This window comes from Sander lucioperca, chromosome 21 (assembly GCF_008315115.2).
Source record: "Sander lucioperca isolate FBNREF2018 chromosome 21, SLUC_FBN_1.2, whole genome shotgun sequence".
NCBI lineage: Eukaryota > Metazoa > Chordata > Actinopteri > Perciformes > Percidae > Sander > Sander lucioperca.
The window spans coordinates 20,068,055-20,089,093 of NC_050193.1; the positions used below are offsets into that span (position 1 = coordinate 20,068,055).

The 21,039-nt window shown below is 42.1% G+C and overlaps 2 protein-coding genes across 5 annotated transcripts in view; one reads left to right on the forward strand and one right to left on the reverse strand.

Moving 5' to 3' along the window:
- Positions 1–17,137, forward strand: part of jmjd8 (jumonji domain containing 8) — a 22,325-nt gene extending 5,188 nt beyond the window's left edge. Inside the window, exons 4-10 of one of the 2 annotated variants that reach the window (XR_004896151.1) lie at positions 988–1,084; positions 1,183–1,251; positions 4,311–4,430; positions 5,177–5,244; positions 7,861–7,995; positions 8,708–9,257; positions 17,120–17,137. Coding sequence is in view for 1 of the 2 variants with exons in the window: in XM_031314611.2 (XP_031170471.1) it covers positions 988–1,084; positions 1,183–1,251; positions 4,311–4,430; positions 5,177–5,244; positions 7,861–7,995; positions 8,708–8,788 (570 nt within the window). In the remaining variant the exon portion in view is untranslated. Of the gene's footprint in view, positions 1–987; positions 1,085–1,182; positions 1,252–4,310; positions 4,431–5,176; positions 5,245–7,860; positions 7,996–8,707; positions 9,818–17,119 lie in introns of those variants that run through there. The other variant, XM_031314611.2, reaches the window with a different exon arrangement.
- On the reverse strand, positions 12,847–20,802 carry LOC116060857 (E3 ubiquitin-protein ligase CHIP-like). 3 transcript variants are annotated; one of them, XM_031314608.2, is made up of 9 exons: positions 20,659–20,738; positions 19,739–19,743; positions 19,221–19,426; positions 18,261–18,459; positions 17,212–17,377; positions 16,834–16,915; positions 16,696–16,752; positions 15,124–15,240; positions 12,847–13,853 (listed from the first exon to the last, which is right to left on the reverse strand). In XM_031314608.2, the coding sequence occupies exons 3-9, from the start codon at positions 19,338–19,340 to the stop codon at positions 13,728–13,730; spliced, it is 867 nt and encodes a 288-aa protein (XP_031170468.1). In that variant the 5' UTR covers positions 19,341–19,426; positions 19,739–19,743; positions 20,659–20,738; the 3' UTR covers positions 12,847–13,727. The 3 variants fall into 3 exon arrangements, with proteins under 3 accessions (XP_031170468.1, XP_031170466.1, XP_031170467.1); XM_031314606.2 differs by lacking the exon at positions 19,739–19,743 and having other exon boundaries at positions 19,221–19,420; positions 20,648–20,802; XM_031314607.2 differs by lacking the exons at positions 19,739–19,743; positions 20,659–20,738 and adding an exon at positions 19,566–19,587 and having other exon boundaries at positions 19,221–19,419.
- Between the last annotated feature and the right edge of the window lie 237 nt (positions 20,803–21,039).

The following is a 21,039-nucleotide window of genomic DNA, read 5'->3' on the forward strand; positions in this document are numbered from 1 at the left end:
TGTATGATGGAGACGGGCGCGCCCAGCATCATGTACTCAAACCCAACTAAAGTACTTCTAATCCTCCCTGAAACAAACCGAGCCCTCAGGAGGAGAGTAGAAGGTTGTATGTATATATATATATATATATATATATATATATATATATATATATATATATATATATATATATATATATATATATATATATACATACATATTACATGTTACATTTCCACTGTTTAGACACAAAAGCCCGCTCTGTTTTTCCTTTTCAGTTCCCACGGGTCCTTCGGCTTCTTCTTCTCCTCCGGGACTACATGACCGCGTTGCATTGTGGGTATACAGGGGTAAAATGTAGGGTTACATCGCATGTACTCTCAGATTAGCTGTGCATCGTGGGTATTTTATAGTGGACTAGTGAATAAAATTCACCGCGGAGAATTTGAACACCATTACAAAATGGTGAACACACTATTTAGGGAACTATTTTCATGACATGGAACAGTTTCCAACATAGTCAGTGTGTTAGCTACAGTAGATGGCTGTCGGCATGACAACAGTTTGGAGAAGCAGACAGGAGTACCGACACGGAGGCTAAGCAACGTCCTGCTGTGGACGGAGCAGCAGCTAAACACAGTTTAGACACCTAAACACATCCATATCAGCTTAAGTGGACTAATCAGTCAGTTGGACGCTATAGTTAGAATATTTTCAGCTCTTTACCTTGCTGTCAGACAGCCCTTTACGACGGGGAACGGCAGCGCCCGTGTTCTGGAGGTAAAATCACTGTTTTTGTCAGAGGAGTCTGGTGGCTTTGAAGAGAGCAGAGCTAACGGCTTCAGTTCCCCGTCGTAAACTTCAACAGTCAGAATGTAAACCAATCGTTTCATCTCAAAGTGATTTAAAAAGTGCAGAGATGAAAACTTAAAAAAAGTTTAAATATATATATATATATATATATATATATATATATATATATATATATATATGCTGATTGTGTTTTAGAGGTTCAGGTCGTCGTGCTCCAGGTCCACTTTACTAGAAGACTATGGCGCCCGGAGAGTTCGCCTCAGCACAGCGAACACTTACTCTTACAGGAAAGGTACGCATGTCTAACACTCATAACCTGCAGGGATTAGTAGTTTGATTTATTTCATGTTATTAAAAACCACCTAAACTCGCTGTGATCAATCTGTTCAGTGGACGTCCCTCTGCAGGAGTACGTGGACGTCTTACTGAGGCCTCAGGCTGCAGACGCCCTCGGCAGCGGTGAGTCAGGACCTTTCTACCTCGGGAGGGTTAGGGTTAGCCGGGTTTACCCGCCGGTATAAGGTTCAGGTGCAGCACCCGAGCTGAAGGAATGAAACTAAAAGACTTTCCTCAGATCTGATGGTCGTAGTCAGACTTATTTAGCTTTAAGTTTTGTCTTTAAGCTTTTTGAGTTATTTATTTATTATCTGCTCTAGCTTTTCCACTGTTTTAGACACAGATATGGAGATAATAATGGTCCAAAGTGATGTCAAAAAGAGACAAAACTACCAACTAAGAGACACAAACTGACTACAAAGAGACTCTGAATGATCACAGAGACCCAAAACAACCCCAGAGAAAACAGAAAGGCCCAAAAAGAGACACAACACGACTACAGAGACGCAAAAACCCACAAAGTGACTCAAAATGTTTGGGGGGAATTTAATGAAACATTTAGTTGGGAAAAGTTCATTTTCTTTCTTTTTTTTGGGGGGGGGGGGGCATTTTGGGCTTTTATGTATAGGACAGCTGCAGACCTGAAAGGGGAGAGAGAGGGGGAATGACATGCAGCAGAGGGACACAGGTCGGAGTTGAACCGGCGGCTGCTGCGTCGAGACGTGAACCTCTATAGACCTTTTCACAGATGTAAACATTCTAAATGGACCCAAGTTGATTTCCTGTTGCAGTGTATGTGAATGGAACCAACTGACAGGAAGTTAACAGGGCCTATATATGGGCGCACGCTCTACCAGGTGAGCTACCCAGGCGCCCAAGTTCACGCCTAAATCCCTCGCCAAATACGTGCACCTAAGTTTTCCACAAAGCCAGGGAAAACACTGGAAGAGATACAGCTGTAGTAAAAACTAAATCCCACACACAAATCAGATTTCTCCCCCTTACTTAAAATCAATCTGCAGATGACAGAGAAATTGTTCAAAACAAGTTTTAACTATAATTTGTTTTGACTCACACACACACGGGGCATGTATACCATTATGATTATTCATGCCAATTTTGTGGAAATATAAATTAGTTTGAGTGTTTTCCCTACCATTGTTTTTTTTGGGGGGGGGGGGGCCCTGAATAACAAAATTATATAATCATGCTATAGCTACATTCAACAACAACAAAACGGATGCGTGAGATGACGCTGTTTTCACACATACAGGTAATTCACTTCTCGTTCCTCGCTAAAAGTTCAAATCATTTTAACTTTAGTCGTGCAACCTTGCCCCTATTTTCACCTGTTGCTAAGTAACATACGTTAACATCCCATGGTCTCATGTAGCAAGCTCTTCGTAGTAACTAGCGGTAAAAAAAACGTCAAAGAGGATCTCCGTGCTACAGAGCGCCGATTGATAGTTGTTTAAGCCACTAAAGACCTCCGTCACAGCTCGGTCGTATCAGCTGCGTTTAGATGTGTTGGGCCGCAACAGAACTCAGCAACACCGGATCCGGCACTCTGCATGGCCCTCTGCATGGCCCTCTGCATGGCCCTCCGCATGGCCCTCTGCATGGCCCTCTGCATGGCCCTCTGCATGGCCCTCTGCATGGCCCTCCGCATGGCCCTCTGCATGGCCCTCCGCATGGCCCTCCTCATGGCCCTCCTCATGGCCCTCCGCATGGCCCTCTGCATGGCCCTCTGCATGGCCCTCTGCATGGCCCTCTGCATGGCCCTCCGCATGGCCCTCCGCATGGCCCTCCGCATGGCCTTCTGCATGGCCCTCTGCATGGCGCTCCGTCAGGTCAGCGGTAGCTGGTGGTTCAGTTATCTGAGAATAGGTGACTCTCAGCCGGGGACAGAGCACCGCGAGCTGCCGGTCATTTTGGCGGAGATTACGGATAAGTAAGTAATGAAACGACTAGGAAGAAAAGAACTAATGTTAGTTAGTCCCTGTCACTGCCATGTTGTTTGTGTATCTCTATGGCAAACGCGCGGGGGGGGGGCTACGGGAGCCCAGAGGGGAGCGTCGGCGGATGTTAAGGAGAAAACCGATTTTCATTTAAACAAATCAACGTTTACTACACATTTGAGTTAATCGATAATATCGATTTATGGCCCAGCCCTAGTGACAGTAAAGTTTAGACACCATAACGACTAGTTATGTTTAGGAAAAAGATGGCGGTTTGGATTAAAACACGCGTTTCCTGGGTGAAAGTATGAAACCTGATGTTATTAGATTAGATTTAGCGAGATGTAACTTCCCTCTGGGGGCTTCAGCTTTAATCTGATGTGGCCAACTGAACACTAGTGTCTAGAAAAGACATTTCAGTTTCTCCTGTTTAAACGTTTTTAGGAGGATTTTAAGCCTCACCTGAACAAAATGTTTGAGGATAGAAGATGTGTTTTGTTTGATTGTAAATCTCTTTCAGGTTAATTTGTGATTTTGGGATGTTTAAGTTAAACTGACTTGACTTAAAGTTAATGTTTTTTAAATTAAGTTCAGAGACTCACCAGTGATGAAGTTGGTCATGAAGGTTGATATTCTGTAATGTTCTTTGTGCAGACACCACCAACATGTTGGTGCATCTCTTAATACCGTCTGACTTTCTGTCTGTGGCCCAATGGTTCCTACTGAAGAAGAAAAAACAACAAAACAACTTAAAAACACAGCAAACGAGGAATAAAACGTCGAAGCAGCACACAACCAACAGATTAGATTAGATTAAGAGCGATATCATGATTTAAAAGTGAACAGAGTCAAATTAAAATCCTTCAGTGTCTAAAAAACAAGGAGTGGTCATTAGGAACGCCCAACTGACAAATAAAAACTGTGCCCTCAACAGTTGTGCAAGTTAATAGCTCTAACTGCACAATGAACAAAAGAAAATATGTAGCAGGTTTTTTTGCTCCAGGGAAACTATAGCTGCATCTCATGTTGCTTAAATTGCCTCCTCGACTCCTCCTTCCTCACGTCTTAGTCCGTTCCACTGAGGAAACACAGGAGAGACGGGCTACATCTCACAGCCCTTATCCACACACACACACACACACACACACACACACACACACACACACACGATGCATTCCGTGATGGTTGGTTGTTGAAAAGTCTCCATGTTCCTCTCTTCTCCAGAGACGCTGTATTTCTTTGGAGACAACAACTTCACCGAGTGGCAGAGTTTGTTTGAGCAGTACGAGTCTCCACCGTACGTCCTGCCTCACACCAGCGGAGCGTACAGCTTCGGGATCGCAGGTCAGAGGACCCCCCCCCAAACCCCCCGACAGTCCTGGAGAATTTAACTTCCTTTTAGTCTGATCCTGGTTGAGCCATTTGGCTGTTATCAACAATCAAGAAAGAATCTTGTCTCCGAGGCCATTCAAAGATGTTACATTCTTTTACTTCTGCACTTCTTAAATCTTTTACTTCCATTGTCTATTTCTCAGGGGTGCAAACTCGTCGAGGGTGCAAAAGGGGACAACTTTGAGTATGACTGGCTGGCCGGCTGGGCTGCTGTAAATATGTAAAGTTGCCCGAAGCGTCTAAAAGTTAGGCTACAGGAGAGAGTTTGGTTGGATGAGGGAAAGAACATTAAGGTAAGCCAATCAAAGGCAGAGTAGGGCGGGTCCATTCCTTTGCTAATGGGGGGGAAAACGCTACGGGTAACGTGACACAGATGACTTGCAGATACCTGGATGAGACGTACGACACCCCCCACAAACACGATTCACATGAATGAAAATGGCACATTTTGCCAAAAGCTGACAAGTTAGCATCCCTGATTCTACAGGTTTAAATTATTTGATAAATTGTCTTATTCTATTGGTTTTCTATGTTTATACTTTTACTTATGCTTTATGTAAATCACTTTGCATCTGAAATGTTTTGTTGAACAAGCTGCAGCGACTGTTTTAATGTTTCTGTGACTCAAATGGATCAAATATATAAAATGATTTACTGCATGAGATGCACTAACCTTCAGATCTTTGTTTTGTCTTCAGGTCCTGGAACAGGAGTCCCCTTTCACTGGCACGGCCCCGGCTACTCCGAAGTCATCTACGGAAGAAAGGTGATGAGCTGTTGACACACGGACACAGACGAACGTCTCAGCTTTATACAGAAGCCCTGAAAGGCAACATACATCTCCTACGTAGAAGAAAGTATTATGCGGCTGTTTAATGGGCATAATAGCGAATTGCTAAACATGCTAAAACTAAAGATTTCTGATATGTAGTCTGTTTATCTTAGTATGCAAATTCTGGTAAACTCAGCTGCTTGCTGAGACTACAGATCTCTGATCTCATGTCCCCCTGAGACCACAGATCTCTGATCCCATGTCCCCCTGAGACTACAGATCTCTGATCCCATGTCCCCCTGAGACTACAGATCTCTGATTCCATGTCCCCCTGAGACCAGAGATCTCTGATCTCATGTCCCCCTGAGACCACAGATCTCTGATCCCATGTCCCCCTGAGACCAGATATCTCAGTATTGTGGGTCTGGAAAAAATCTTCCGATGACGTAAAACGACGATTTTTGCGTCATCGGAGAAGATTTTTTGCCCAGAAGCAATGGACTACAGCCAGTAGTAGGAGCTACTTGCGCATATTTCCAACCCACCCATAGGGGGTCGGACTGTCGGCATTCTCCGAAAATTCACAAACCAAAACGAGTGTCTGGTAAACTCAGCTGCTTGCTGAGACCAGAGATCTCTGATCTCATGTCCCCCTGAGACCACAGATCTCTGATCCCATGTCCCCCTGAGACTACAGATCTCTGATTCCATGTCCCCCTGAGACCAGAGATCTCTGATCTCATGTCCCCCTGAGACCACAGATCTCTGATCCCATGTCCCCCTGAGACTACAGATCTCTGATCCCATGTCTCCCTGAGACCAGAGATCTCTGATCTCATGTCCCCCTGAGACCACAGATCTCTGATCCCATGTCCCCCTGAGACTACAGATCTCTGATCCCATGTCTCCCTGAGACCAGAGATCTCTGATCTCATGTCCCCCTGAGACCACAGATCTCTGATCCCATGTCCCCCTGAGACTACAGATCTCTGATCCCATGTCCCCCTGAGACTACAGATCTCTGATCCCATGTCCCCCTGAGACTACAGATCTCTGATCCTATGTCCCCCTGAGACTACAGATCTCTGATCCCATGTCCCCCTGAGACCAGATATCTCAGTATTGTGGGTCTGGAAAAAATCTTCCGATGACGTAAAACGACGATTTTTGCGTCATCGGAGAAGATTTTTTGCCCAGAAGCAATGGACTACAGCCAGTAGTAGGAGCTACTTGCGCATATTTCCAACCCACCCATAGGGGGTCGGACTGTCGGCATTCTCCGAAAATTCACAAACCAAAACGAGTGTCAGCCATCTTGAATCCTCGCGTAGCGCAGTGGCTTCTCAGCAGAAAAAGAAAGAAAGAAAGAAAGATAGATAGATAGATAGATAGATAGATAGATAGATTTATTCATCCCGAAGGAAATTTGAAAACAACAATTATGTGCATTCAAACTACCGCACACGAGTACCACCATCATCAGCGGGGAACGTTGAACGAGTGTGCCAGTGGAAAGCTAACGCTAGCTGGCCACCTGTCCCATCAGACCTGCTTGCAAGTGTCCGCTCATTAGACAACAAACTGGACTACTCCAACTTCAACCAAACTCCCAACGCGAGTTCAGAGACTGCTGTGTTTTTGTTGTTGTAGAAACATGGCTGTACCGGACTATCCAGCTACCAGGCCGGCTGCTCTGTCGCCGGGTAAGACTAGTGGAGGAGGGCTGTGTTAACACAGACTGGTGCAGAAATGAACTGCTTGTATCCACCTAACTGCTAACTGCTGGTGGAGATTGTGACTGTTAAATGCCGACCATTCTACATTCCACGCTAATATATAAGTTTATACTCAGTGTTTACAGCCCACCAAGCGCTAATGCTAGTAGCTATGTGTTAGCTGAACTTTACGGAGCATATGGGTGTGCACTAAATGTAGCCTGTTTTGTATTATATATAATGTCGTTTTAATATATTTTAAATGTGTAACACCACTTGAGCCACGGTGAAATGTTGTTTCGTGTATATGGTTGAAATGACAAAACACTTCAGTTGAGTTGAATGTCTCTCTGTCAGACAGACAGCGAGACATTGTCTGTCTGTCTGTCTGTCTGTCTGTCTGTCTCTCTCTCTGTCTGTAAACGGTAGGCGTGGCTTGGGAGTAGACGCTAAAGCAGCGAAGCAAGTGCATTCTTGGATTTGGTGTCTTTCATCCACATGAGCCAAAAACACATTTTCTGGCTTTTCTCGGCTTAGAAGCCACCAGTTTCAAAAAAAAAAATTACATTTCTACTACATAAGTGACCCAATTTAAAGATATATTCATCTTTCCAAGGGTGAAATAGCCCTTTAATCGTCCAGCCCTAAAACATATATTACACTTCCTTTATGTTTTACTGTGGCTGTGAACTAAGAAGGTAAGACCTTTTGTCTATGCTGCATTTGACTGAACTTTCACATCCCTTTGTATCATGCACTACGTGCTTCAGCACAGCTTTCTCGCCCTCAAAACCCTAACTAAGAACATAGGGGATAAATCTGTTTCTCACCTTGCCTTTCAGCGCTTCCGTAGCTTTAGCACCTCGTAGTGAACGATTGGTTTGTGTTCCTGCAGCGTTGGTTCCTCTACCCGCCTGACAAGGAGCCGCACTTCCACCCGAACCGCACCACCCTGTCCTGGCTGACGGAGACGTACCCCCAGCTGCCGGAGGACGAGGCTCCGCTGGAGTGCACCATCAGACCCGGAGAGGTGAACACACTAACCGGGCTTCAGTTTGTTCGTAGCCAAGACTACATTTACTTCATCTCTTTAGTGCTTCAGCAGGGTTTATCTCAGGACACTTTACAGATAGAGTAGGTCTAGACCACACTCTATAATTTACAGATAGAGTAGGTCTAGACCACACTCTATAATTTACAGATAGAGTAGGTCTAGACCACTCTCTATAATTTACAGATAGAGTAGGTCTAGAGTAGGTCATAGCATGGCGCGGAGCAGGACCACGGCGACAGCTGCAACCATGATTTAGGTGCCACCCTAATCCATATTTAAGACCATTATGAATGAAATTGAAGACCTATATTAGTGTACAGGGTTCAACAATAAGTGTTGCCCGAGGCAATTAAAACGCAACGTCGGGCAGGTAAATATAAAATGTATATAATATAACCCTAACCCAACATACCCATGAGCGTCATCTTATCATAAATGTCATTGTTCTCTTGTCCCCCCCCCCCACCCCCACCAGCCTTGTGTGAATGTACCGTTGGCCAATCAAGAATTGAGTTTGTGTTTGACGCTTTGGACATTTGTATGATTTAATTTGAAGTCTACATTTTTTCATGTTTTTTTTATTTTTTACGTTTTTCATTTTGAGCATAAGCATTAGTTTGAACTCAGATCTTCCGTGTGTCTGTCCGAGTTCCCAGAAGGCCGAGTGTTGTGGTTGTTTCTCCATCAGGTGCTGTATTTCCCCGACCGCTGGTGGCATGCCACGCTCAACCTGGACACCAGCGTCTTCATCTCCACTTTCCTCGGCTGAGCTCGCCAGCGTTTCTTTTCTTCAGCAGTTTGTCTCACGGAGGACAAACACTCAGCAACAAAAAGACTGTATTTGTCTGTATGTTTCAGCTGTGATTTTTGGGATCATATTTAAGTCTGAAGGACCACAGTTACATTCCACGTTAACACTTTAACTTAGCGATATATCAGCATGAAACTTCTCCAGTTGATTAATGACATTCAAACTAGTTTAGCATTACAAGTTTTCTGAAATGTTATGTTTAGATATGCAAATGAGTCATTATCTTGCTAAACATACACATGCTAATTTGCATACATTTCCAGAAGAGAAATGTGAATGTTGGATAAAGCCAGGTGTTTTATTGGGTGGATATATTTCCACAGAGGGGGTTTGGGACATCTCGTCTCTCTTCTCCATTCAGCCATGTTCATAATAATCTAATAATACAAACACACATTTAATGACCAAAGGAGCTAAAAGAGACGACGTCCCTCACACAGTGATAAACATACATTCCTGTCAGGATCAATTGCAGTTGGAAAAACTCATGTATTACGTCACCTCATCATTTAGTTCAGTCAGCCGAACTGAATCTTAAAGTCATAAAGAACAAGTCAAACTCCGAGGTAGAAAACATGGAACATTTATTTAAATCACAACCTTTTCAAACGTCTTTGTGCAGCAGGGGCACGTTCAGCCTCGATAAAACGTAGTAAAATGTTTGTTTAAACTGAAACAGAGTTGCGTTGAACACCCTGCTCTGCCTTTTTATTACCGCAAGTTTACAGACACTTCACTTCTGATTGGGTAACATCTATGACACGCCCACCAAACCAGAGAAAACCAATAATACATCCTATAATACATCCATGGAGGAAACATACCTCAAAGCCCGGCATGCACCGTTTCACAGCGTTCTGAGGAAATATGTCGTTCAACATGGGAACTGTTGCATAACTGAGCCCACCCTTTAGAGACTGAACGTACCCCGGGCTGATCACTCAAGAGTTCCTGTGCAGCAGGACGTGATGCGACCGAAAACTAGTGGAAAAGAAGTAAATCTGCTCCCTTTTAGATGTCATTAGAAAATCTGACTTTAACTTGATGGGTCAAAGCTGGATTGTTTGATTGTTGATTTTTGCAGACTTTTGTGGGGTTTTATGTCGACCAAACTGTAAGTGAGAAGACTTTATGAGACATGCAATAATACAGTCAAAGATATGACTTTTTCAATGAAATAAAAGCATGTTAATAATCTCTACGTGTCTGGTCCTTGATGCTATTTTAGTGGAGTTGATTTTGACAGAACAGGCTCTTGAGACAACATTTAGGGGCTGAAGCCCCAGAAGCCACGGCCCCCGCTGCACCCCTGGGTCAGGAGTCTGTTCTGAAAGAAAACTACTTAAATATGCTGAAAGATTATTTAGGATATTTCCCTAACGACGCCAAAGATAAAGTGCTTACCACAGCTTTAAATAGATAATTCTGTCTAAAACAAATGAAAACACACTTTAAACCAACTAAAACATCAGGCTTGATGTAGGTTCCAGTATGTTAACACACAGCAACACCAAGAATTACAAAAAGACGACAATCAGCAAGAGCTAAATCAAGCAAAACTGGAGTTTTTAAAACTGAGAAGTTGCACCAGAGTCCACTCGTAAAACAGAGAAAACAATCTGAAAACACATTAAGTAACATCTTAATTTACGGATTCATATTTACAACATAAACTGGTCCTTCCCTCTCAATCTCATCTACACTACCACGTTAGGGTTTGAAAACTACTATCTTTAGCTACATTTACGGCCCAGTGTCCACACTACTGCAGCGTCTCCGAGCCCCTAAAACTTGAACATTTGGAGACTCTGCTGTCCCCGTTCTGGTCTGAAAACTCCGGGGTTGTTTTGTAGTCTGGACGACACAAACGGAGACATTTGGAGACGAGGACGCACGTCAGTCAGTTACAGGTCTGTCTGTCTGTCAGTCTTATCAGTTAGGTAGCTTACAGACCTTTCAGTAACAGTTACAGGTCTGTCTGTCAGCTTACAGACCTTTCAGTAACAGTTCTGTATGTCTGTCTGTCTGCCTGTCTGTCTGCTCAAGATAAAACTCTTGTGTGGACGGAGATCGTTTTTATCTCAAAACGCTGCTTAAAAACAGAAAAAGGCAGCAGTGTAGAAGTAGCATCTGCTCTTTTAGTTTGCCAGCCAACGCAACATCATTCATATGTAATCTGATTACTTTAGGGGAGTAATCTGACTGTAGTCAGTAGGGTTAGATTACTACACTGATAATAAATACTGAGGTTTTTTTCAAGTGACACAAGTGAGTCATTGTTGATCACAGAAAATACAGCAACGAATCCTCCAACTCAGATTTGTACAGACGGTCCTTGAACATCTCATTGGATTGAAAACGTCTCACTCAACCAGAACTGGTCCAACTGGTCCCAGTAAACAGGAGCAAACTGGACACAATCAAAGTTCAGCCATTCCTCAACAGAAATCTCACTTTCATTAATCTGTTTTTTCAGTTCAGACTTACAGCCGAAACACACCGGGCATGTAAGTGTCGTGTATAGCAGCGTAGCGCAGCTGTTTTTATTTCGGCGCCCATGTTATCCAATCTGTCAGTTCATACTGGGCGCAGGACGGCTGCAGCGATCGTTCGGCGTCTCCTATTTCTTGCGCGAGATGCGAGCGAATGTGTCAAGCCAGGCAGGTAATCAGGTATAGGAAGACCACAGCGCAGCCGGATACTTTACAAAAATAAAACACAGTGGCGCGTGTCCGCGCTATTCTCCGACCCTCTAATCACTGCTGATAGACGGCCTTTTGTTCAGTCGGGCTGTAAACGGGTTCGGGCTTTTAAAAAGCTGTCAATCAAAATGCACTTGTCGGGCTCGGGCCTTTTCGGGCCGAACTTTTAAGGCCTGATTACAGCTCTAATGTCTACGCTACGAGACACTTACGAGCCCGGTGTGTTCCAGCTGTTACATGAAGCTGTTTGGAAATGTAAATCATGACTTTTAATTGATATATAATTTTTAATTAATTGATTTATTGGCTTCTTCTTATACAAAAGTCACACAAGTTGTTGGAGCTATTCATTGTTTAGTTAAATATTGACTTATTATTTTGTTGTTTTGTGTGAATTATACAGCTGAACAAGTCTGATTATAACATCAGTATCTTGATCTGGTAAGTTTTGGTTGTTGTGTATTTCATTATTTATTTCAGTATCCAGAGAGTACTTTTAATATAAGTTAACATTGTGAGGGTTCAACGTAAAGTACTTCTTCAGGAACAGCAAGAAGAAAACAGGTTTTAAAGTGCCCATATTATGGAAAAATCACTTTTTCTGGGATTTGGGGAGTTATTTTGTGTCTCTGGTGCTTCCACACACATACAAACTTTGATAAAAATCCACCCATGCTGTTTAGAGTGAGATACGGTTTCTGAATGTGTCCTGCCTTCAGTCTCTGGGTGAGCTGGTCAAAATCTGCACGGCTTGTGACATCACAAGCCGAAACGAGCAGGCTAACCGCAACCATTAGCTCGTAGCGTTAGCATTAGCATGCTAACGCTAATGCTAACGCTAGCATGCTACCTCGTTCTCAGTAGCAAAGCACTGCTACAACACACACAAGTTCACCATAATCTCCAAAAGAACTACTTCCATGTGCGCCCTCATTTAGAAGTCTCCCAGCTAATCCTGCCTTGTAACTGACTGAAGTTGTAGAAACAGCCTTTCTTTTACTGTCTATGGAGCTAGCTAGCTGACATGATCTACATCTGAGCTACTGGGCATGTGCAGTGCAATCAAAGATAGTCCAGAAGAAGAAGAAGAAAAGAGGTCTCACTCTGTAGCTAAAACAGAGACCAGCTGAAAAGAGGATCTGCAGCAGTGAGAGAGAGCGGTGCAGTACAACAACAATATGGTGTTTTTAGAAAATTAAACCATGTAAACCTATTCTGGTACAACCTTAAAATACAATTATGAACCTGAAAATGAGCATAATATGGCTGCTTTAAAGTGCAGTATTATGGTAAACATGTTTATCTCTTTAAGTTGGTTTTGTGACAGAATCAGTTGGACTTGATTTATTTGTTTTGATATGATTTAATCAGATTTATTAGTAAAGCTGCAGTACAGTTTTGGAAGTACTCGTACTAAACTTGATTATATTTGATCCTACGTTATACTTCTTATCTGACAGTTACTCTCCGTGTTTTACATACAGACAACTAATTAAAATGATGTTACTAATTAAAATACCCAACGGGAAATAAAGAAGTTAAAATAAGCTGCAGTGCATATCATATCAATGCACCAATAATAATAACATAATAAATAATTTAACTGGCAGCGCCCTCTAGTGAAGCTTCTCTCAACTGAATTTGTTTTCTTTCTTTTTCTTGATTTCATAACTTTGATTTTTGTGGTTTTACATTCATTTCAGTTTGTTTTATCTCCAATATTTCCCCGTGTTTTACCACGTCTGTAGTCATGCAACTGTTTAGAAAGACGCCAAGGTTTTTAGGGTCGGGTAGAATGAATCTATATATCTATATCTATATCTCTGCTGATCCTGTTTGTTTGGTTGCTGTTGTTTTTGCGTGTTTGCGTTTCATATCTGGCAACCCGGGTGTGAAAATAGGCAACACACAGACCAAAACAAAAAACAGACCGATATGGACATTTCAAAGGAGAAAATACTGGCTTTAGCATTGTTGTCATATCCGATGACACATCGTGGTCATTTTAGGATTTAAGACAGTAAATATATTACATATTCCTCCTGTAAGTTTAGTTTGCTCCGGCGGCTGTTTGATGATTTCTGCAGGACACACGTCATCAAACTGGAACTTGAGGCGTTCCCAGTGATTCGTGTTTAAATTAAAGCAACGACAGAGCAGCAAACCCTCGGAAACTCTTCCTCTCCTCTCATTGGTCAGTAGTCCTCCACCCATCCATTCTCCAAAATAAAGGCATCGATGACTTCCTTCATGGCCAGGTTTGGGATGAGCTGATCTTGGGTCAGAGGGGAGCGCGTCACCGGGTCGAAATGGCCGACTCTCTGCAACAGAACAACAAACACATCTTTTTTTATTTATATTTATATATATTTCAGGGCTGTTCCTGCCATTTTAAAGCTTTAGTACGTAACTTTTTGATATTAATGAACGTCTGTTACATTCAAGTTGCTACAAAGCTAATTAAGACTATCAGCTCCACACAACTCTCTCTGGATCTCTCAGTAGGACTATGTTCAGAAGATTGGGGCGTCAGGAGGGTTAGGGTTAGGGAGGCAATCACAGAAGGCTTGTATCATGTGGACGCGCAAACAGTGTTGTTGTAATTTCTTAGAATTCCTCATGGGGGAGACAGAAACTACACACTATAGCTTTAAGACTTATAGGCGCAGCACCCAAGCTGATCTGGCCACCATGTGAAATCGATGTAAGCATCAAAACTAAGATCTGATGATTGTAGTCGGTCCCCAGCGAACTTCTTTAACAAGTTTTGTCATTAAGCTTTTTGAGTGTTATTTATTTATTTATTTATTATCTGCTCTAGCTTTTTCAACGTTTTAGACACAGATATGGAGATAATGGTCCAAAATGATGTGAAAAAGAGACGCAAAACTACAACAAAGGGACACAAACTGACTACAAAGAGATGCCGAATGACCACAGAGACCCAAAACAACCCCAGAGGAAAACAGAAAGGGAATAGAGACACAACACGACTACAGAGAGACGCAAAAACCCAGAGACAAAATCCCACAAAGAGAAACAAAATGTAAAATCATTTTCATTTATTTATTGAAAAACGTCACATCCACGGTCCAAAATGATGCAAAATTGCATCTTTTTTAAATTGAAAAAACTAACATTTTCTTGAGGGAGGACCCTTAAACCACCTGCCAAATACGTGCACCAAAGTCGAACACCAACCTGGGGAAACGCTGCATTTGCTGTGAAATACTGCTTCTGCAGGCTGGAGTAACAGCTACACTAATAGACATGTAAGTGAATATATTTCTGTGAATATTTCTCACCTCAATATCGAACATTAACAGGTTCAAACGCATCCTCTCCAACTTACTTTTCCCTAAAAACCTTTACCATATTTCACCTCACACACAGTATTCATTCTCATGTTCTTTGTTTGAACATGTTCATGTTCATTCTCATTTTACTTTGTTATTGTGATCTTTAACAAGTAGTAAAGTATGATATATTCAGTGACATTTTAGACAAACAGAATGGAACACAGTGATAATAAAAGACTGTAACGGAGTATTTTTGATGTGTGTTATTAGTACTTTTACTGCAGTATTTTACCTGCAGGTGCTCTTCGATGTCTTTCCTGTCATAGGTGACTCCGCTGGGAGTGATGCAGGGCTCTCTCATCAACTCAAAGCTGATCTTTCCACACAGGAAGTCGGGGATCTCTCGCTTCTGTCAAACAAACACATCAACACATTTTCTGTAAATAATCCTCTCAGAAGACGACATCACTTCTGTAATATCAGCACCATCGATAGATGGATTCTTTTCGTCTCGTTCATGTTTGAAGTTTGCAAGTTAAGTCCGGTTCAGACCAAAGATTCGGGAAGAGATGAAACCGCTTTAGAACATCGCAGAGAAAAGTTTCAGCGGTCTGAACCGGCCCGTCTCAGCTCGACTCAAACCAGCTGATGGTGTCACTGCGACTCAGCTGGTCCAGTCTCCAGAGGCTGGTTTTAGAACGTAAGAGATGTCTCCTGTTTAACAGCCAATAGAGAAGTCAGCTGGTGGAGTCAGCTACAAACTATAGAAATAAAATGACCCATAAACCATTTAATTTCTATGTTACAAACGGTCAGCTGCTGGAAATGGCAGAGTTTAAGGCTCAGCGAGCTAGAGAGCACGGTACGTGGTGGAACGAGTTAGATAAATGACAACATTACGGCACAAATCTTTTTATAGGTGAGAGTCTCTGTGTAAAGGAGAGTTTTTCCTGTGTGTCTCTATGACTACGTCAGAGTTTCTGTGTAACGGAGAGTTTCTCCTGTGTGTCTCTATGACGTGTAACGTAAGACAGCCAATCACAGACATTATTAGATCTTGGTAGAAGCGTGCTGCGTGCTTATTGGCTCACTGACGCTGATGTGATTTACTTCTTAGGTATTAAAGGACGAGTCATTTTTTAGATACTTGATACTTTAGAGGAAATTTGGTCAGTGCCTAAAAAGTATTGAATTCAGTACCCAACCCTAGTTTTCTCCGTTTCATCTCTACTAGAAATGTAGTTCAGAATCAGAATCAGAATCAGAAAGGGCTTTATTGCCAAGTACGTTGCACATACGAGGAATTTGTCATGGTGTTGTTGGAGCATGTCACACATACAAATATAAGAAGGATAAAAAGATATAAACAATATAAGTATAAACATATACACACAGTACGTATTAATAACGATAAAATAAATTTAAATAAATAGTAAAATAAGTTAAACAGTAGTGAAAAGGGACGCTACAGCAGAGTAGGTACAGTGGCATGAGGAGCCAGAGGTGGGGTGTGGAGAGAGTCAGGATGGATTCCGAGCCTTGTTGATAAGGCTAGTGGCGGAGGGGAAAAAACTGTTTATGTGGCGTGAGGTTTTGGTCCTAATGGACCTCATCCTCCTGCCAGAGGGGAGTGGCTCAAAGAGCTTGTGTCCGGGGTGGGAGGGGTAGTTGTATCTACTATCACTATCCTCATTCATATTTTAAGATGCTACAAATGATATATCCAGCTACAAAACAGCCTGAAAGCCTCAAGTTAGAACGGAAGAACAAAGAGTGGTTTCTATGCAGATGATAAACCGGCTCGTCTCATTGGTGGAAACTAACCCTAACTCTAACTGTCTGAACGCTGCAGTTAGTGACTGACCTTCCTCTTCTCGTCCACTTGACAGAACAGCTCCTCCATGTCTGACAGATACTTGTCCTGTAGAAAAACACACCTTTTAAAAAAAAGGTAAATAATGCAAAACGAAAAAAAGCTTTGAAAGCATATTAAAAAACCTACATGTTTTGTGTGAATCTCATTTGGATTGTGTTGAATTCTGCTGTCGTCGTCATCGTCTTTCTGTCTGCAGCCCTCCACTTCTCTGTAGATCACACACACACACACACACACACACACACACACACACACAGATAGAGACAAACACACACACACACACACACACACACACACACACACACAGATAGAGACAAACACACACACACACACACACACACACACACACACACACACACACACACACACACACACACACACACACACACACACACACCACAGAGACACGCAGACACACACACACACACACCCCTTTACTTTACAGGAACAAGGAAAGATATATTTCAGAGTGGCATGTGTATTTTATGGCTGGATGGGACCTGCCTCTTCTTCTCCGAGAGGATGAGTTTGGTGAGGTAGGCGTGCAGCTCGCTCTCCTGGTTGATCCTCCTCTCCTCCATGTTGTTCCAACGCTGCTTCTTAGCGATCCGCAGAGCGCTGGGGATGTCGTCACCAAAGTTCAGACGCTGCTCCTTAGCCAGGTTATAGGCTGGAAAACAAACAGCTCTTCTTTAATTGTGTGTGGGGGTATTTTTCAACCTGGACCCTATTTCCCCATGTTTGTGTGTGTAAGTGACTGATTGAAATCCCTACAAAAATAGACCTTTTTGTTAAAGAGTAAGATCCTTTTAGTTTAACATGAAACAGCCCCGAAATCACCATCACCAAACCCACCAGACTCCATGTAAATAATCAGGACTTTTATCATCGTAAAACACACTTCATTCAAAGTGGACAGAAACTAAATCAAACTATCAAAAGCCGTCTTGGTTCATCTTTCCACTGTTCCAACAATCACCACTCTGGTTTGGTTGAAATAAACCCTTAATTCACCCATTTACATGTGGAGATATGCTGGCTCTATACACGCTAAAAGTCCTGATTATTTACATGGAGTCTGGTGGAGATATGCTGGCTCTATACACGCTAAAAGTCCTGATTATTTACATGGAGTCTGGTGGGTTTGGTGATGGTGATTTCGGGGCTGTTTCATGTTAAACTAAAAGGATCTTACTTTCTTCTTTTCTCTTAGGGTCTATCTCTGTAGGGATCCATCCCATAATGTTTACAGACACTTAGAATAATAATCTGAGTCTGTCAGCGGCAAGAACAGAACTTTTAGTGATGCTGACTGATGCTGAACATCTGTCCTATAGGGGTTACATTGCACCCCGGTGCATGGCTGCCAGCTACAGTGCTGTCGCTCAATACTGGACCAATTTAAAAGACTTTTGTTCACATCAGTCACTTAGACACTAAAGCATGACTAAATAGGAAATACCTAAAAATGAATACCTGAGAAATACCTGAAATTAGCCTTTAAACCAACTGTTAGGAGACTGAACTCCTGAAATGTGTTTGCGTACTCGTACCTTTCTGCAGGTTGCCGATGGCTTCGTCATAGCTCTCCATCTCCAGGTGGCACTGACCCATGAAGAAGTGAGCTTTGACCGACTGGCTGTCGAGCTCCAGCGCGTGTCGGCAGTCTGCCAGAGCTTTGTCGTACTGCTGCAGCTTCACGTAGCACAGCGCTCTGTTGGTGTAGTACGCCGGGACAGACGGACTGTGGCTCTGAGAGATGAAACACAGATCCAGCCTTTTATCTGCAGATACTCAGAGAATCTGCCAAATACAGACTCATGGTCCCAGACCCAAGCTCTCCTGTTGTGGCACTAAAAACTGACTGGATAAATGTAATGGATTAGAGGAAACACTGGATCAACATTGACAAAAAAAAAATCACTTAATACGGTCTGTATTAGATCATTGCATCACTAACATACTGTACAAACGACATATTTGATGCAATCAACAGGCGACCAAATGTATAGTTACCTGGATTAAATACAGATTTGTCTGGGTTTAAAAATTGTTGGAAACATTAAGGATAAGGTAATACACAACTCAACAAAGTATATAACATTGGTTGAGTTGTTTTTGAAATGTTACATATTATATCTTTATCTTCAGATGTCAGGAAGGAGAATGTAAATCTCACTGATGTTGCTTGTTTTTTTCTTAATAGCTTGATAGAGTATGACCTAAATTTGAGTAGTGTTTGTGTATTATTTGAAATAGTCTGTTTAGTTTATCTAATTGGATCGTGCACTTGTCTATGGTAAAGACTGGCAGTAGGACTTGGCAAGTCTAGGCTTCTTCCTATCCCTTTTTTTAACAGCTGTAGTGTGTGTTATGTAGAATTTCTTTTTGTTGATATTTATTTTTCTTCTTCATTTGTTATTGTTCTATTCATTTTATTTTTTAAATCATTTAAAAGTGAAGTCTAACCCAGTTCCAGACACTGAGAGCCATGTGTGTTCTGCATCACTTACTATGGCTTTGCTGTAGCAGGTGGCAGCCTCCAGGTACTTGCGGTTCAGGAAGAGGCGGTTGCCCTGCTCCTTCAGCTCCTGAGCCGACACCGAGGAGATTTTCTCCGGGCTTTCGGGCATTTTGTCCAGCGGGCTCACTGCACCGCCGGCAGCTGCCCCTTTGCTTTGCTTCCCTATCCTGACGCTCAGATCCAACACACTGAGAGGAGAAGATCACAGACAGAGATCATTTAAGAGTTCACAGAGAGCTGTCAGTGCTGTGAGGTGTGGAAAACATCAAAACAGTTATTTAGGGCCAAGAAGGTGCTTAATAAGAGGCTTAATAACTGCAGCATGGCTATTTACATCGTCGATTAATCTGTTGATTATTTTCTGGATGAATGGATCAGTTGTTTGGTTTCCAAAACGTCACAAAATGGTGAAAAATGTGGATGAGTTTCCCAAAAAGCCCAAGATGACGTCCTCAAATGTCTTGTTTTGTCCCCAAATCAAAGATCTTCAGTTTACTGTCCTAGAGGAGAAACTAGAACATATTCATATTTAACAAGCTGGCATCAGAGACGTTTTTACTTTTCTTTCATAAAAAAATTACTCAAACACATTTATCGATTATTAAAATAGTTGGCGATTAATTTAATAGTTGAAAACTAATCTTTTAATCGTTGCAGCTCTGAACTGTAGTTTCCAGGGTATCTGGGAATTAGTCTGCAATATTTGTACTATAACGTATAATGTGTATACACAGCATGTGCTAAACATTTTCATTATTAAATCAAAAATCATTGATGTGCCTGTTATCCATTTTTCTAATGAAGTTATGTAACCAGCCTTTTAAATTAACAGCCTTTCTGAGTAGCCTTATTATTGAGTCAGGTAACTAAATGAGTCAGGTAATCAGGACCTTTAGGTGACGATAGTGTTTTTGGGAGGTGGGTGTGATTCATCCACCGGTACCGACCCGTACTGCCTCTTCAGGGCCGAATTTGAGCCGTGAAGTTGTGCCGAATTCAGTATTATTGTTACACCACGGCGGGTGTCTGATGCGGACCGGATGCCCCGCATATCCATGGCTGGCTGAGTTACTGAACATTAAAAGCCTAAAAAAGATCGATTCCTCTGGCTGCACTCACTGATGTTGCTGCGTACCCTAGATCAGCTGGGTCTGTCCTCTTTCTGTGTTACTGATTCTACATCTCTGCTGACAGTAGAGACAACCCAAACACACTGACATGTTTTATATTTAACTAGATTTTAGCTGCCGTCCCGTGGGAATCATTGCTAACGTGTAGCTAACGTTAGCTAGCGACTTCTTTGATGTCGAAGCAGCTGCTGTTATGAAGCTAACACACCACTGTGTTTAACATTATTTCACCGAGCAAAGCTAACTAATGTGACACACAAATACATAATCAATAACATACGACTCACGTGACGTTACCTGTGAAGCCGCAATTTCACCACGCGGAACCGAAGCGATGGCGTATTCAAAATATGAAGAATTAGCGGTTTCCTGTGATGTAGCTAGGTGGCTAACTACCTTGCTACAAGTTGTCTTGCCAACAACAGATGTTTTGGTTTAGATCTGTGACGTAAATCGCGTCGTCGTGAGACACGCCCAATGTCAGGTCAACGGTGAAAATAATAGTCTTCGTTTTTATTTTTTTATTGTGGAAAAACAAAATATAAGTTTGTTTAAAATAAAAATAAAAATATAAAGTTTGTTTCCAAAAAATAAAATATAAAGACATTTAAAATAATACATACAATTTTAATAAAATATAAATGCATTGGTATATATATATATATATATATATATATA